This window comes from Lissotriton vulgaris, chromosome 4_1, assembly GCF_964263255.1.
Source record: "Lissotriton vulgaris chromosome 4_1, aLisVul1.2, whole genome shotgun sequence".
NCBI classification, from domain to species: Eukaryota; Metazoa; Chordata; class Amphibia; order Caudata; family Salamandridae; genus Lissotriton; species Lissotriton vulgaris.
In genome coordinates this window covers 1,986,236,599-1,986,254,581 of record NC_141691.1, presented here as the reverse complement: position 1 = coordinate 1,986,254,581, position 17,983 = coordinate 1,986,236,599, and the positions used below count along the sequence as shown (strand labels likewise).

General features: G+C 48.9%; 1 protein-coding gene across 2 annotated transcripts in view; it reads left to right on the top strand.

Moving 5' to 3' along the window:
* TOP1MT (DNA topoisomerase I mitochondrial) overlaps window positions 1-17,983 on the top strand; it is a 1,598,136-nt gene that overhangs the window by 872,187 nt on the left and 707,966 nt on the right. For both annotated transcript variants that reach the window (XM_086966300.1, XM_086966301.1), the window contains one exon: window positions 6,988-7,109. In XM_086966300.1, the coding sequence (XP_086822426.1) occupies window positions 6,988-7,109 (122 nt within the window). The remainder of the gene's footprint in view (window positions 1-6,987; window positions 7,110-17,983) is intronic.

Here is a 17,983-nt window from a genome sequence, read left to right as displayed (position 1 = left end):
TTACAGCCATTTTCGTTTTTCACTTTTGCAAGCCTACCTGCTCCCCGTAGGCCAGAATGGGCAGTTTGATTATAACACCTTATAGTCCTAGCTGACTCTGGGAACTAGGTCGAAATTCGAGTTTAGTCTGCCTGAACTCAGAATGATAAAATACATCTTTGTGAAATTGGTTTTAACATTCTATTTTTTGAAAATACCACTTTTAGAAAGTAGGTATTTTCTTGCCTAACTATCCAAGCCTGCCTTTGCTAAGTTGTGTATTCCTTGTCTGGAGTTTGAGTGACAGGTGCTGGGGGATTCCAGGAGACCGGGTGAGTCAGCACAGGGCTGAATAGAGGGATCTACAGTGTGAGGGGAGGAATTGCACCTGGGACCTGTATAGGGCTGTGCCTTCCCTCCACAATGCTGGCTCCTCTCCCCTCTTGTGGTGCGTCTAATGGCCCTGGCCTACACTGTGAAAGGAAAGGAGTCTTGTCATCAAAGTGCTCCCTGACTGACCAGAACCTGTTTGGACTAGACAAAGGCCTCTCTGCCTTCAGAGAACAAAGAGAAAATGAGTCTAAAAGGGGGGACCCGGACCCCAGAATTTTAGATCACTTTGGGAAACAAGAAGGACCTTTGCTGAGGAGAGGAACCAGAGAAACTGAGGAGGAGACTATCCCTAAGCTAAGTGCTGTTTGGGGGATTAGCCTGCCGTGGTTGCCTGACTGCCAAAGAAAGGAGAAAGGACTTTGTGCTACTTTCAAATCAACTTGTAAAGGATCTCCATGGCCTTGAGATAGAGCTTGCCTCCTGCTAAAGTCTCATGGAGAACAGACTTCCCCAACCAGCTCCCCTGAGTTCTTTTGAAGTACCTGCTGTTGTGCTGGGCCTTCTGAGGGACTGCGTGCCGCAAGGAGCTGGAAGCGCGACTCACGAAGAAGCGTGTCACCGCCGCTGTTGTAGCATCACTGAATATGGGTGTCGTCGCTTCGCATTGCAGAGGCGCCTCGCATCGCCGAAGAAGAGTGTCAACATCGCAGCAGATGCCGTTGCATGATTGGAGAAGCGTGTTACAGCTGCAGTCGTCGCATCACTGAAGAAGGGTGTCGCCGCTGTCACATTGCATCGCCAAAGCGCCTCGCATCACCGGAGAAGTGTCGCCGTTGCAGCAGACGCAGTCGCATCACCGGAGAAGCCTGTTGCAGAGCCTATTGCTGGTCAGAAGAAACGTTGAGTCGCTGCACTGCCGTCGGGCTCACCTGCATCGTTGTCGCATCAAGAAGACAACACCATTTTGTTTCATTGCACCGGATCTTCATCGCATCACGGCGCTGCTGGTCGCATCGCCACGGAAGAGCAGTAAGAAACTGACTCCTCACCTCCCTACGCCGAGAAGAACCGACGCATCCCCTACGCGGCACTAGAGACCCGACGCATCACCGTTCTTGCTTGTAAGGAACCAAAGCATCACCTTCCCTGCAACACTTTCGTTGTATAGTTACCCATCCAAAGGTACATTGAACTCAGTGGCGCATTTTACATCTAAAGAGAACTAAGCTATTTCTACCATTTTTAAGTACAGTATTGTGGATTTTTTGTCGTTTGTGGTCTTGTGTTAAATCTATATAAAGAATACTCATTTTTAATATACAACCTGTGTCATGTCCATCTGTAGTGTTGTCACTGGATTACTGTATGTGTTCACAAATGCTTTAAACACTGCCTCTAAGATAAGCCTGTCTGCTCGTGCCAAGCTACCAGGGGGGTGAGCAGGGGTTATTTTAGGAGTGTACCCTCTTACCCTGACTAGACGCAAGGGTCCTTCTTTGGTCAAAGGTCCCTACTTCTGCCATCTAGAGACCCCCAAATCGAACAATCTCAATTATATTGAGGATAGCCCTGTTATCCGGGAGAAAGGTGGGTGTGGTTTGGACCAGGGGTTGAAATAAATGGTCACAGATTTTTGAGAGCGGTTCAAAGACTGACCCTATGCCCGAAAGTATGGGTCTCCCAGGGGGGATTGGTCCCCCTTGTGGATTTTGGGGATAGTATAGAAATAGGGTAATTTGGGGGAGACTTTATCAGGGAGTCCTCCTCATGCTTATTAATCCACCCCTGATTGAGAGCGGCAGCCACCATCAGTTTGATGCGTGTGGTGAGGCGTAGTGTTGGGTCCTCAGTCAGGGGAGTGTAGTAGCGGGTGTCGCTAAGTTGATGTACACATTCTGTTCTGTAATCCATGGTGGACATAATCACGACACACATCAAACTGATGGTGGCAGCCGCTCTCAACCATGGGTTGATTATTAAGCATGAGGCGGACTTCCTGATAAACTATCCCAGAAATACCCTATTTCTATACACTTCACACCCCCCTCCCTCTCCTCCCCCCCCCCCCCCCCCCCTCCCAATCCTATATTTCCTGACTTGGGTTAATCGTCCTAACCCCTACTTAAAAGTCACTGCTAACACCAGCTTCCACACAAAGGCCCTTAGGGCAAACCTCCCCTATGGACAGTTTTTGCGCTTAAGACGCAATTGCAGCAATGTGGGGAATTTAAAACACAAGCAGCTGAACTCGCAACTGACTTGTTCAAAAGACAATATCCCATCAGACAAATCAATAATGCACAAAAAAGAGCACGCAATGCCAATAGAATGTCACTATTAGAAGGGCAACCTAAAAATAACACTGCCCAATTGACCTGTGACCTCCTTCACTCCAGAGTCCATTATGATAAAACGAGCAATCAATAAGCAGTGGAATATCCTCCAAGTAGGAGATCACACCATAGACAAACCCAGATTTGCCACTAAACGAACCGAAAACCTCAAAGACCTACTCATTAACACCAGACCAAAAAGGAGAACTCCTGCACCCGGCAATACCCTATGGAACGTACCGCCAGTGGCAGGCCACTTTCCTTGTGGTCATTGTACTGTCTGCCCCTTGACAAAAGCTTCCAAAAACATCATGCTTACCGACACTCTAAGATGGCACCAAAACAGACATACCAATTGCAATAGGCGTAACTCATCTACCTCATCACCTGTCCCTGTCAGCTACAATGCATAGGCATGACCACTCGCCTAGTAAAATTCAGAATGACAGAACATAGAAGCCACATCAGGTGTAAAGAAATGAACACAAAACTATACACACACTTTGCAGACCACAACCATTACACCAATGATCTGTCGTGGACTATCCTGGAAGCATTCCAACAGATGTCCAAGATGCCCTCTTAAGAAAATAGTAAAACTGGGTTTTCAAATTGTCCTCGCACACACAAGGTCTTAATGATGACATTCCCTGGGCTGAACTCAACCGCCCGTGATTAACCAACCATACTTTTCAAACCTGACCATTTCCATACCTTTGACTAGTTGTCTCACTACATCCCACACCTCCTTTACTTAGACCCCATTAGGGACCTACTTTACGCGCCAGGCACAATAAGGTCTAATAGACTCAGTGCATAACACACAACCAACCTGCCATTGTCCTTCTTGACACATGGCAGATGTAATTTCTCACAGTTGACCCCCAGGTGTGACAACATGAGAATATATAATACCGTAGGCGACCATTAATCGCGCAGACACTTAGTTTTAATTGGCCCTCCTCATGCAATACGCCGCCTCTTAGTCATTTTTGGTCACAAGGGTCATTTCCTAAGAATCTAGCCCCTTTCTATAGTGGACGTACAACGGGCTTTCCTTTTACGTAAGCCCCAACACATCCATTTGGAATGCTAGGGTCTTTGGTTTAAAGACCACTCGCCCAATATGGCCGGCACCAGTTACGCGCTAGTTCCTGATTGTGGTATTCCTTTAAAAGACTCAACCCCGGAAGTAACCTCCACGCGCCCAGAGCCAGGGTAGGATCGACGCAAGTTTCCCGACCCCCGGCATGAGTATGACGACCACATTCACGGAACCGGTGAACTTAAGCGTTTCCACTGCCATCACGGTAAGACCATAACATGTAGCTAATGTGAATCCATTTGTCTTGTTAGTAGCAACACAAGCAACTAACTGCTCTGCCTTCCCGCGTCAGCCTTAGACCAACCTTAATCCTGGTGAGTCTTATGTGTTTCCGTGGGTATTGTCCGGCATTATGCGGGGTTTTTGTTCCTTTGTTGTTGTTAATTTTTGCACGTAGCAAACACGCGATACACACGGTCTCTGCCATCGCCACCTCACACTTTAATTAGCATACACCGAAGGTATACAGGCAACAGCCTGCCGACACATTACCCTCCACTAGTCACAACTGGTCCCGCATACCGCCACGACGCCTACTACCATTACGCGGTGCCCACTTGCCAGAAGTCGCCTTTTGACTATGATTGTGAGCCACCCACATGAGCACTATACTCCTCATGCTCAGGCACACCTACCGGCAGCTGACCCTTCCTTTTTACCCGTTTCGATTGAGAGCCATCCAAAAACATTATGGTAATCTGCATATGCCCCCATCGATATGAGCACTGAATCCTTCACTCCCGGGCACCAAGCAGCTGGGCATCCACACTCTGAGATCACAATACCGGCACCACGATCAATGAAGACTGCATCTCTTTTACTCTGACCTGTAGAGCTTGGATCTTACTAACTACTCTACCTGCACCAGCCTCAGAGGTAGCCCACAGTTGCCCTTCTACGCCTGCTGGTCGCTCAGTAACTCCCATTTTGTGCGCCAGTGAAGTACCCTATGTCGCACTTAACTACCAATGTTGTTTGTGAACTTGACCTACATAAAAGTGACTCTACTTTTTTCGCAGTGTTCAAAATTTTCTTCGCTTTCTCTTTTTATTGTCTTTATTCCCCTTCCCTTTTTACAGCCCAGGACAATTTCAACTGGGGTCTGCTACCATGTCTGGCTATCATTCAATAATTTACTGAACCAGACTTACGGTAGTGGACACGAATTGCACTGTTCTTTGAAACTTCACATATGGTCCTGATGAAGTGCCACGAGACCCGTTAGGGAATTAACGGGCCCAAAATATTTCGACCCACTACACCACTTTAGCCCTATAGGAACTTTACACCCATGTAGGGGCTTACCCAATTTTAATTAGGCTAAAGCTACCACAGAAATAAATAACATACAGTAGGACTACTCTAGACTTCTTTTATCTCACCTACTTAGTGCACTACCAAGCCCTAACACCCACACACACCTTACGGCTTCTTCAAAAGATCTCCGCCAAAGAGCCCAGTACGCGGGTGCCAGTCGGGCTTTGCAGCGCTGGCCCGACTAGCATGGCCCAATGATGAAGCATGACAGCCTCAGGGGGTGTGTGGGCATCACGAAGAAAGACCTTCCTTTCCCCTTCTCTTTCCCTATGAACTGCACACCCCTTTGAGACACAATTTTGAAAATGCCACGTTTAGAAAATTAAAAGAACAGATGATGGATGGAATGCTGAACAGTGCAAACCTTCACCCCCTCTTGACTGGGGGTGAGGGATTGGAAACATTCAGCACTCTGTCCATCATCTTCTGGTCTCATGACTAGGTGTAGCTTGAAGTTGGCCTATGTGTACTCCTACAAGAGAGTGAGAGAAAGGGGGGGATAGGCATGGACATCTCAAACTTGATAGGGGGCGGAGCTTATACCAACCACACGCGCATCATAATGAACTCCGCCTCAGCGCGCTCACAAGGGGTTTCCCCGCTGTCTTTTGTGTCCATAGACTAACTGAGAACGTAGTTGGGTGACATGAAATTCCAGACACCTTTGAAGTGGGAGAAACTTCTAGAGTCTTCCCCCTACAAAGTGGGCACCATGTATAAATGGTGGACCCACACCATGTGGTCAGTACACATCTGGATTTATGGAAGACTCAGAAGGACTGCTGTGCTGCTCTGCTGCGAGATAAATGGCTGCCCTGCTGTGTGATGTAGAAGGACTAGACCTGCGTATTGATTCCAAGACCACCAGGGGGTCTCCAGGGGTTAGTTGATTTGCCTCCTGATCAGAGCTTCAAGGACAGAGAAGGCTCTAGCAACCATAAACCCTGCACCTGGAATCTGCTTGCTGTGAATCTTGTCACTCAAGAGGTGTCACCACAGTACAGTCCTGGACCTTTGGAAGTGGGCCAGAAGGTGCTCTATTTCAGCAGTGGTATTTCAGGCAGAAGCCACACAACTTATCTCCTCACAGCTCTGTATCATAATTGCCCCAAAGCAGGATCCCCCAGCTCATATGAACGACTGCTCAGGACACTTCCTCGACGCAGACCCCCGCAGCTCCTCAGGACCACTGCTGCACAACCCATCCTTGATGCAAGACAGTGGATCACACCACACAGTTCATCAAAACCGCTACTGTGTGACGCATCCTCAAAGTGAGATCTTGCAACACTCCGAAACCTTGATTTAAGGTACTTTGTTCAGCAGGCCTAACTTGTTGCCTCTATCTGGTCCCGTGCTTCCAACACTGCCACCTGAACTTGTGATTTTGCCCTGGTCGAGCACAATCCAATAACCACAGTTGGCGCGTTGTGCTTCCAAGCACTGTTTGTAACTAAACCTTTAAAATTGCATATTCTCTGTCCTAGAGAAGTGGATTATTTTTGTTTTGGGTGTCAAATAATGTATTCAATTTCACTCTATTTTCCTAAATTGGTTTGGGGTTTTTCTTATGATGTTTTCACCTTATTACGGTTTGTGTGCCGGATAAATACTTTACACGTTGCCTCTAAGTTAAACAGGCCTGCTTTTGTGCCAAGCTACCAGAGGGTATAGCACAGGCTAGTTTGGGGTTTACCTCTGTTTCACCCTGACCTGGATTGCTGCTGGAGTAGAATTTCACCCCCTCAACCAGTAACCCAATTTATTACACTTGTACTGGCAGTTCTATTTAAATGTTTAATTAATGGAAGCACCCTCATCCCCAAATATTATTAGTGTATTTTTGTTCCATGTCTTTTTTTGTTTCATAGTACTTTTTTCAGTGACTTGTGAATCTGTTTGATTTTTATGTTTGAACAGGAAAGCCCATGAAGTTGAGTCTTGCAACGGAGGAAGTTGCCACCTTTTATGGTAAAATGATAGATCATGAATACACAACTAAGAAGATTTTTCAGAGGAACTTCTTTTATGACTGGACGGAGGTATGAATGGACTACGTTATAAGTATGTGGTAACCTCGAAAATTAAAGAGTAGTAAATATGCAGTTTCTCCATAATATTTGGTAGCAGGAGTTTGAGGATGTTATGCTCTGCTCCTTAATTTGTTTCCATTTACCTACTTAAATTCTACCTCCATCTTTTTAACATTGCCAACTTCTTCCTTCCTTTCCTGCATACCTGACCTTGGACAAGGACAATTTGCCAGCTGGAGACAACATACTTTAAAAAAAAATATTTAAGCTCTATTTATATTTCAAAAGAGGCATACAATTAGTTTCATTCCAATACAGTAAGTTGGTAATGTTAGATTGCAACGGCAATCTAGCACAAAAGCATAATGACATAATACACAGTGGTATATATGATTATTTTAAATGTAGTTGGGATGGGTAGCGTGAGGAGTCAACTCTCTTGTGCACACAGGCAACGTTGGGATTTGTCTTCCCGCCAAGTCCCGGTGTGGTTTGTATTATGATTGTGCGCTAGAGGAGCGTGGATTAATTTTGGCATCGTAGAGTTGGCGAAGGTATATTATAAGTTGGTCCCAGATATTGTGTGGGCGACTTGCTGGGGACATGAGTTCCCAATATGTGGCCCGGCGCGTCTGCAGCGTGCTGCGTCGGCAAGCCACCCTTTTACCGATAGTGCTGGTTTTCGACCCCAGTGAATTGACACCCTATGCTTAGCCAGCAGCAATAGCATCACTATTAATCTGCAATGTTTGTCCTTGGCATAGCCCAATAAACAAATAGACAAAGCTGGTGTTAGGGGTTCTAGTGTGATGGTGCTTATAGTCTCGCATACAGCGCGCCAGTAGTCCGCCACCCGCAGGCATGCCCAGGGCAGGTGCATAAATGTGGCTTCCGTTGCTGAACACCGTAAGCATCTTGCATCAGTAGCCAGGCCCATCTTATAGAGACCCACTGTGGTGCGGTATAGTGTATTTAGATATTTGAAATGTATTAGTCTCAATCTGTAGTTCAGACAAACTCGATAGGTTTGGCTGCAGCCATATTTCCATAGGTCCGCTGTCATAGCATAACCATATCCGCCTCCCAGGCCTACCGCACCCATGCAGTGTCCAGTGGAGAGGCTGCTAGTGTTCATGAATAGAGTTGGGTTATTAATTTATGCTGGGATATGGTTGTATAGACATATTCAAGCAACCTGTTGGCCGATGGGTGTGTGTGTGTGTGGGAACGCAGTGTTTGTGTTTCTACAGGCTGCTCTAATTTGATAATATAATAAAGTGTTTAGTGGTGTAGTATCGCGCATAGCTGTATTAGTGAAGGGGCAGAGGAACTTTCCATCTGGGAATAAGTCAGCGAATGTATGCATGCCTAATACCTTGGCGTGCCATCCCTTTGATATGCGTGGGGGAAAGGAGGGGTTCCCTGTCAATGCTGTGGATGGTACGTGTAACATGTTGGAGCCTGTCAATCTAAAGATGCCTTCCCACGCCCAGCACATGCATTCCACCATATTTATTTCGTGCTTAGGTGCATTGTATGGCTGGAATAGTGCCTTTGTTAGCGGCCATGGGGATGTCTTGTCCGCCTCCACCAAATTCTTGTGTGGTTGGCAAATATATAGAGTAATATTAGCATACATAGATACCACTTGTCCTTTGGCCGTTAAGCCAATGCCACACTCTGTGTGGTGTTGGCGTAGCCGTGCCGCTAGGGGTTCCATAGCTATCCCAAATAATAGCAGGGAGAGTGGGCATCTCTGTCTCATGCCCCGAGCAATTGTGATGGACCTGGTGATTTGACGGTTTATTTAAATGCCTGCCGAGGGCAGGGTGTATCTTATGGGTAAAGCCAGAGCTGAAACCCAAATGTCCGAGAAGAGGAAAGGCCATTCTATTGAGTCAAAAACATTGGTGGTGTCTAGGAGAGCCACTACTGCTGGTAAGGAGGGATTGATTTGATGCATGACTGATTATTTTATGTGTAGATTGGTAGCTGTGGCTCTTCCCTGTATAAAACCAGATTGATCAGGGAGTACAATTGAAGGCATAAGTGGAAATAGTCCATTCGCTAATCGTTTTGCTTAGATGTTGTTGTCTATGTTGATCAGTTAAAGGGAACGATAGGAGTCACCAAGCTCTGGAGCTTTGCCTGGTTTGAGGATAGTTGTGAATAGTGCTTACCGAAGGGAGGAGGGGAGTTGACCTGCTGTCACCGACTCGTTGTACATCTCTATGAGATAGGGAATGAGTATGGTAGCATATTCTATACAGAAGGCGGATGTAAGTCCGTCCAGAACTGGGGCTTTATCGCCAGGGAGTCCAGCAATGGCCTGTGCAATTTTCTCCATTGTAAACCTCGCATCCAGGTATTCTCTGTGACCCGGGTCTAGCCATAGCAGTTTGATTGACTCAAAATATTGATGTACGGTGTCTTAATTACTCATCGCCGCATCTGTGTAAATTTGTCAAGTCAAGTCAGAGGATTTATATAGCGCACTACATACCCAGGGGGTCTCAAGGCGCTTAAGAAGGGGTGGGGGGTTACTTGTCAAATATCCACGTTTTAAGTTGCTTTCTGAATGCTAGGTGGTTCTGGGTAAGGCGAAGGTAAGTGGGAAGAGAGTTCCAGGTTTTAGCTGCCAGGTAGGAGAAGGATCTACCTCCCATGGTGGTCTTGTTGATGCGAGGTACAGTGGCAAGGGCTTGGTTGGAAGATCGAAGCTGGCGGGAGGGGGTGTAGAAGGACAGTCGTGTGTTGAGGCATTCTGGTCCGATTTCGTAGAGTGCTTTGTGTGCGTGGGTTAGGAGCCGGAAAGTGATCCTCTTACTGACGGGAAGCCAGTGGAGGTTTTTCAGGTGACCAGAGATATGTTCTTTACGCGGGATGTCTAATATGAGCCTGGCAGAGGCGTTTTGGATTCGTTTGAGTTTTTTCTGGAGTTTAGCGGTAGTCCCGGCGTATAGGGTGTTTCCGTAGTCCAGGCGGCTCGTGACCCGTGCGTGGGTGACCGTTTTCCTAGTTTCGGTGGGGATCCAACAAAATGTTTTTTTGAGCATGCGAAGAATGTTGAAGCAGGATGAGGAGACGGCGTTGACTTGTCTGTTCATTGAAAGTGAGGAATCCAGGATGACGCCCAGGTTCCGTGCGTGGTCTGTCGGGATGGGTGCTTTTCCAAGGGCTACTGGCCACCAAGAGTCGTCCCATGCGGAGGGGGAGGAACCTAAGATGAGGACTTCTGTTTTATCAGAGTTCAGTTTCAGACGGCTGTGTTTCATCCATTCGGCTACTTCTTTCATTCCTTCATGTAGGTTGGTTTTGGCGGTGCTAGGGTCATTGGTGAGTGATAGGATCAGTTGAGTGTCATCCGCGTAGGAGATGATGTTTAGGTTGTGTTGGCGGGCGATGGCCGCGAGGGGGCTCATGTGTACGTTGAAAAGGGTGGGGCTGAGTGAAGATCCTTGTGGTACGCCGCAGATGACTTCAGTGGCCACTGACTTGAATGGTGGGAGGCGGACTTTCTGGGTTCTTCCGGTGAGGAACGAGGTGATCCATTCCAGTGCTTTTCCTTGGGTTCCGATGTTTCTGAGTCGCTGTAGAAGGGTGCTATGGCAGACTGTGTCAAAGGCTGCGGAGAGGTCGAGGAGGATGAGGGTGACTGTGTCTCCATTGTCCAGTAGGGAACGAATGTCGTCTGTTGCTGCGATGAGGGCGGTCTCAGTGCTGTGTTTTGCTCGGAAGCCGGACTGTGAGGAGTCGAGGGATTTGTTGGCTTCGAGGAAGGCGGCGAGCTGGTTGTTGACAGCTTTCTCGATGACTTTGGCCGGGAATGGAAGGAGCGAGATAGGGCGGTAGTTTTTGAGTTCGGTGGGGTCAGCTGTGGGTTTCTTCAGGAGGGCGCAGAGTTCAGCGTGTTTCCAGCTTTCCGGGAAGGTGGCAGATTTGAAGGAGCAGTTGATGACGTCTCGGAGGTGCGGTGCTATGATGGAGTCTGCTTTGTTGAAGATGTGGTGAGGGCATGGGTCTGTGGGGGAACCTGAGTGGATGGAGTTCATCAGGCGGATGGTATCCTCAGTGGAGATTGTGTTCCAGTCATTAGGGTGTTTGAGGGGGGTGAAGGTCCAGCAGATGGTTGGGTGGGTTGGTCTCCGGGTTGGTTGTCGAAGCTGTTGTGGATGTCTGCAATTTTGTTGTGGAAGAATGAGGCTAGGGAGTCGCAGAGGGCTTGAGAGGGGGTGATGTCGTTAGAGTTGGCCGAGGGATTGGTAAATTCCTTGACGATGTTGAAGAGTTCCTTGCTGTTGTGGGCGTTGTTATCTAGTCGTTCCTTGAAGGCGGTTTTCTTGGCCTTTCGGATCAGTTGATGGTGTATGCGGGTGGCGTTTTTGAAGGCGTCCTTGGTGCTGGTGGTTGGGTCTTTTTTCCAGGCCTTCTCAAGGGAGCGGCAGAGTTTCTTGGATTTCTTAAGATCATCGTTGAACCATGAGGCCTTCTTGCTGCCAAGTTTGCTTTGTCGTTTTTTCAGTGGTGCTAGGATGTCGGCGCTGTTGGATAGCCAAAGGGTGAGGTTGCTGGCGGCTTGGTCGGGGTTTGATGAATGGGCTGGGGGGTTTAGCAGAAGCGATGAGGAGATCTGGTCGATGGTGATTTTGTTCCAGTTTCTTTGCAGAGTTGGTTGGGGGTGTTTGTTGGGTTTGGGCTTGTTGTAGGTGAAGTGAACGCAGCTGTGGTCAGTCCAAAGGAGCTTCGTGGTGTGGCTGAAGGAGACATGATTGCTGGAGGTGAAGATAGGGTCGAGGGTGTGACCTGCGATGTGGGTGGGGGAAGTGACCAGTTGTTTAAGTCCGAGGTTGTCAAGCAGGGTGGTGGAGTTGCGGTCGTTGTTCTTTTCAAGGTGAAAGTTGAGGTCTCCTAGAAGGATGTAATCTTTGGAGGGGAGCGCGTGTGCAGTGATTAAGTTCGTGATGTCCTCACTAAATTGTGCGCGGGGTCCTGGAGGCCTGTAATGGAGGGAGCCTCTGAGTGTGGTCTTGGGGTCGATGTGGATCTGGAAGTGAAGGTGTTTAGTGTTGGCGAGGTTGACGTCAGAGCTGGTTGAGATATGGATGGATTTCTTATGGACGATAGCGATTCCTCCTCCTGTGTGGCCGGTACGGTCCTTGCGTATGATCTTATAATCTTCTGGGATGGCAATGGTGATGTCTGGGGCGGAGGAGGCGTTCAACTATGTTTCAGTTAGGAAGGCGACGTCCGGAGAGATGGTGTCTAGTAGATTCCATAGGTCAATGGCATGCCTATGGACCGATCGGGTGTTGAGCAAGATGCATTGTAGGTGGTTGGTGTCGGGAATCTGAGGTGTGATCGTAGCGGAGTGGTTGACGTTGCAGAGGAATTTGCAGGAGTAGCATGAGAAAGGTCCATGGGTGTGTCCGGGAGCGGCTTGGACGCAGTTTGGGGAACGGCCGGGGTTAAGGGCTAGGAGGGTGGTGGCATCGTAGGTAATGCGGGAGGGCTGGGAAATGCGAGGGCCAGGGGGTCTGGCGCTGGGCGCGGTCCAGGCGCGGACGGGCGTAGACGGGCTTACCTTTGGCGCACCTTCGGCGCGAATTGGGCGCGGTCGCTGCGCGTGAACGCTGCGCGCGGGAGTAACTGTCATATATGGATAGTGGAGGGGGAGGGGCGAGGGCGGCTCAGCTGGGAGGCGGGGCGGGCTACAGATGACCACAACAACAACAAAATGGAGGCGGAGGGGGGAGCACAGCGGAGCGCTAGGGCAAACGCGCAAATACAGTGAAAGCGGCACATTTAAATTCAAAAGTGCAAATAAATCAGAGCGGCAACCAGGCACACAGCAGGCAGCAATAATTAGGCAGATTAAGCAAAGCAATGCAGCACAACGATACCGAGTGTCACAGAGGGACACTGGGGAGCGACCACTCAGCCCGAGGGAGAGGAGCGAGTCACGGCGCTTTCCGGTAGGGGAGCGCTGTTCTGGTCAGTGGGAGGGCGGCTCAGCTGGGAGGCGGGGCGGGCTACAGATGACCACAACAAAAACAAAATGGAGGCGGAGGGGGGAGCACAGCGGAGCGCTAGGGCAAACGCGCAAATACAGTGAAAGCGGCAAATTTAAATTCAAAAGTGCAAATAAATCAGAGCGGCAACCAGGCACACAGCAGGCAGCAATAATTAGGCAGATTAAGCAAAGCAATGCAGCACAACGATACCGATTGTCACAGAGGGACACTGGGGAGCGACCACTCAGCCCGAGGGAGAGGAGCTAGTCACGGCGCTTTCCGGTAGGGGAGCGCTGTTCTGGTCAGTGGGAGGGCGGCTCAGCTGGGAGGCGGGGCGGGCTACAGATGACCACAACAACAACAAAATGGAGGCGGAGGGGGGAGCACAGCGGAGCGCTAGGGCAAACGCGCAAATACAGTGAAAGCGGCAAATTTAAATTCAAAAGTGCAAATGAATCAGAGCGGCAACCAGGCACACAGCAGGCAGCAATAATTAGGCAGATTAAGCAAAGCAATGCAGCACAACGATACCGAGTGTCACAGAGGGACACTGGGGAGCGACCACTTAGCCCGAGGGAGAGAAGTAGAAGGATGATATCACTGTGTTTGTCTTCATGGGAGATGTAACTCTGCGGCCGTTAACTTCGCGCAGTTAAGTTACATATGAAAATGCATGTGGTCTCCTCAGCAGACCAGCAAGTGTCCTGCCAGGGCTGTCCCGTATTGTCGAGCCTGCACTTCACGTCCCAAGTAGTTTTTTTTTTTTAAACCTTTATTTGAGCAAAAGAAAAACCATTCAGTGGTGTACATTCAGATCTGGCACAAGAGTAAAAGACACATTACAAAGTCATATATTATAAGACATCGTTCCTCACACTGGGCAGCATACACTGCAATCCGAAACAGCGGTCTACATTGAGGACAGGTAACATTGCGCAATAGTACCACGGAGCATAGAAAGGAGGTACATTACAGACGGTAGGTTCCCAGCAGAGCGTAATACATAATGCACATCATCAGTAGATAGCGATACCCGGCAACAGTCAGCAGGCATACTTGAGAGGTAAATGGTAATCGTGACATATTACACAACAGTTGCCCACTACACCTGCAGAGTTCAGCCATCAGCGCTTATCACACCTCCAGCAAGGCAGGATGGATTATCCAGAGCACAAAGTGACAGCGGACGCCAGTCTATTATTGCAGCATAATGCCAGCCAGGAAGGCGTGGGCTTCATCCAATGATAGGCATATTGCGCCTGAGCACTCAAATAGTATACCTCGAAATCCGGGACATCAAACCCCCCCTTTGTCGTAAGGTAATGTTAAAGTAGACCATTTCAACCGCGGTTGCTTGCCCCCCCAGAACAACCTGAGTAGTTCCGACCTAAGGCGTTTAAAAAAATACGCGCCAGGGTGATAGGGAATATTTTGGAACAGATATGAGAAGCGTGGGAGTACCTCCATTTTCACCAGCGAGGCTCTACCCGCCATAGACAGCGGCAAGGACATCCATCGCCCAACATTATCCGCCAATTTGGTAGTAGCAACACCATAATTAAGCCTAATCGTCTCCTCCCTATCGAGTGATATCACAATACCCAAATAGCGTAGGTCAGCGGCGCACCATTCTAGGGGGTAATCCAGCGGAAACCTCTCAACCGCCGCAGTAAGCGGGAAAAATTGAGACTTTTTCCAGTTGATGTGTATGCCAGAAATTCCGCCAAAAACAAGAAGCTCCCGCAGTATCGGGTTGAGATTCGCCTGCGGGTCCTTCACGTATACCGCGGTGTCGTCCGCATATAGTGAGACCCCTATTTGGCGTTGGAAGCAATTAAACGCACTATGTTTATGCAACTGCCGGATTCGACAAGCCAGTGGCTCTTGGCGATAGCAAATAAAAGTGGGGAAAGAGGACAGCCCTGTCTAGTACCTCTCGTTATAGGCAGTTGAGGGGAGAGTATTCCATTAACAATCACTCTGGCCACAGGTTGGGTGTACAATAATTTTACCCACGAGATAAATATTTTAGGAAAGCCCATTCTACACAGTATGTCAAAGAGATAATTCCATTCCACAGAGTCCAATACTTTCGTAGCTTTCGTAGCATCCAAAAAAACTGCGGCGACCGGGAGTTCAGGTGCTATCGTCGGAATCGAAGAAAAGAGAGTGCGAAGATTATGGGAGGTCGCGCGCCCCGGTACAAAACTGGACTGATCCGGCAGCACTACATTGGGCATAAGCAAAGACAGCCGTGCTGCTAGGACTTTCGCTAATATTTTTGCGTCGCAATTAAGCAGCGATAGGAATCTTTGTCCAGGGGGTCCTTGCCAGGCTTCAAGAATGACGTAATCGCCACCTCCCTCACGGATCCCGGCAGAATCCCTACCTCCAGGGACTCATCAAGGACCTCTTTTAGCACCGGGGCCATAATATCAACATAGCATTTGTAGAACTCGGCAGGGAGTCCGTCCAACCCCGTCGCCTTGCCATTATTCTGAGACATAATGGCGTCTCTGATTTCCTCCACTTCCAGGGGTCCACCAAGAAATGCCCTGTGGTCATCAGAAAGCCAACACAATGCAAGGTCATCAAGGAAACCCCATACCTGACCTCCCCCGACTGTTGCGTAGTGTATAGCTGTGTATAGTGGTGCATGAAGGCCTTCTGAATCCCTATCGCATCCTTACACCGGGTGCCGTCTTTCAGTACCAGTTCCGGAACCCCCGTACTAAACCGTGGGTGTCTCGTAAGCGCAGCAAGTACCTTACCCGGCCTTTCACCCTCGCAATATTTCCTCGCAGTCCAGTACTTCCCTCTATACTTCACTTCCCTAGCAGCCTCCTCCTCAAAGTCCGAAAGTTTGTCCCTAAACTTATGCCTGAGCTCTGGGTCCGAATCAGTGACCATTCTAGTTTCTAACTCTTAAGTCAGCCTCCAGTTTTGTGATGGTCTGAACAATAGCTCTGAGTACCCCACAGCTCTTGGAGATCGTAACCCCCCGGATCGTCACCTTAAATGCCTCCCAGATCATTTCCACACTGTCCACTGACCCCTTATTCCTTGGAAAAAAACGCCTCTATTTCCTCCCCAAGCTCTGCCTTGAAGATGGGATCCAACAGTACTGAGGGAAACAGTCTCCAGGGGGGTCGCGGCCTATTAAGACCCGGCATCGACACTGTAATCCTATCCGAGTAGGTTCTGGGAAGATGTTCCGTTCTGTGTATCCCCACGGCAAGCCTCCGTGACAGAAAAAGATAATCCAACCGCGCCCAAGTGCGTGCATGTGCCGTGAAGTGTGTGCCCTCTCTGCCGTCTGGATGAGTAAACCTCCAACTATCCACCAACCCTGCTTCCTCAAGAATGCCCCACAACACATCCCTCGCTTGAGTGTTGTATTGATGGCTCCTGTCAGACCTATCCTCCACAGCTCTCAGCGCGAAGTTAAAATCACCGCCCCATACAACATGCGTGGCGTCCAAGGCAATGACATGACCCCAGAGTGTAAGAAAAAAGTCAGGCTTGTCCACATTTGGCGCATAACAGTTCACAGGCACCACTGTATCCAAACCAATTCTCCCCCACAGAATCACATATCGCCCATCAGGATCCACTCTCACCCCTAACTCCTGAAAAGGGTGCGTTTTTTAATCAACACAACAGTCCCACGCGCATAGGACGAGTATGATGAAAATTTCCGAACCTTGGCCCAATGACTAGCAAATTTAGGGTCATGTGTTGGGCGCAGATGCGTCTCCTGTAGGAAAGCGATCTGCACCTGATGTCTATCTAAATACTGCAGCACATTCCTACACTTTCTGGCATCATTAAGACCCCGCACATTCCAAGACATAATTGATATTTTATCCAGCGCACCATCAGCCATTATCTGTGCAAAAAAACCATCAACGCAGACACACCCATGAGACAGTGTTGCCTCCCAGTAGAAGAACAGCGTAGCAGAAAAACAGTATGCACTCTTACCCGCACCAAATCTACACCACAACCACCCCATCCCCCCCCCCCCCCCAACTCGACAGACCCCACCCAACCCAAACCAGTTACACACAGCTACAGAACACAAGTCCAGGACCAGGAACAATGCAAGCACTGCAGAGACCGTAGGGCAAGCACCCATAGCAAACCTGACACTAGACACCCAACAGCGCCCCACTCCCCTCTGGTGGCAGCGCCGGGTTTGAGAGCCAGGCATAGGATGATTCCACAGCACATCAGAACAGGTGAGGTCTATTATGGCATCAGTATGTTCAAACCCCCGGTCCAAAGAGGCAGTCACAATAATAGCAAAGCAGCAAACAGTGAAACAGCAAAAAACAGTCCCAAGGGACCATCGCACTTCAGTACAAGTGCATCCCCCCACCACCCACCTGAGCAACCCCAACCTGCCAGTACCCCATGTCCTCCACCCCCCCCCCCCACACCCCCATCAAAACCCACCCAACTAAACATTTGCATAAGAAACTTCAAGTTCAGTTCAGTGGGGAATACCCTTCGGGCGTGATCTAGAGGCGCACATGTCCACCCCCCCCCCCCCCCCCCCACACCTCGCCATAGCGGAAGGATTACCCAGCAGACTGCCGACGAAGTACTTTAGGGATTTTACCCTCACAAATTGAAAAAACGGATTCTATTTTGGAAATTTGCACAAACGATGAAGAACTGTAAAGAACAAAATATATTGTAAATAGCCTTGAAAAAGCCCTGGCGCGAATCGCCATAGGGGCGAAACACATGTCGGCTGTTCATGTTTTTATCTAAACGAATAAAGAGCAACTTTTCTACAAAATAAGGACTTCTGACTCTGACTATACAAGCAAGGATTGAGCCTAAGGACATTAAGATTTGATACCA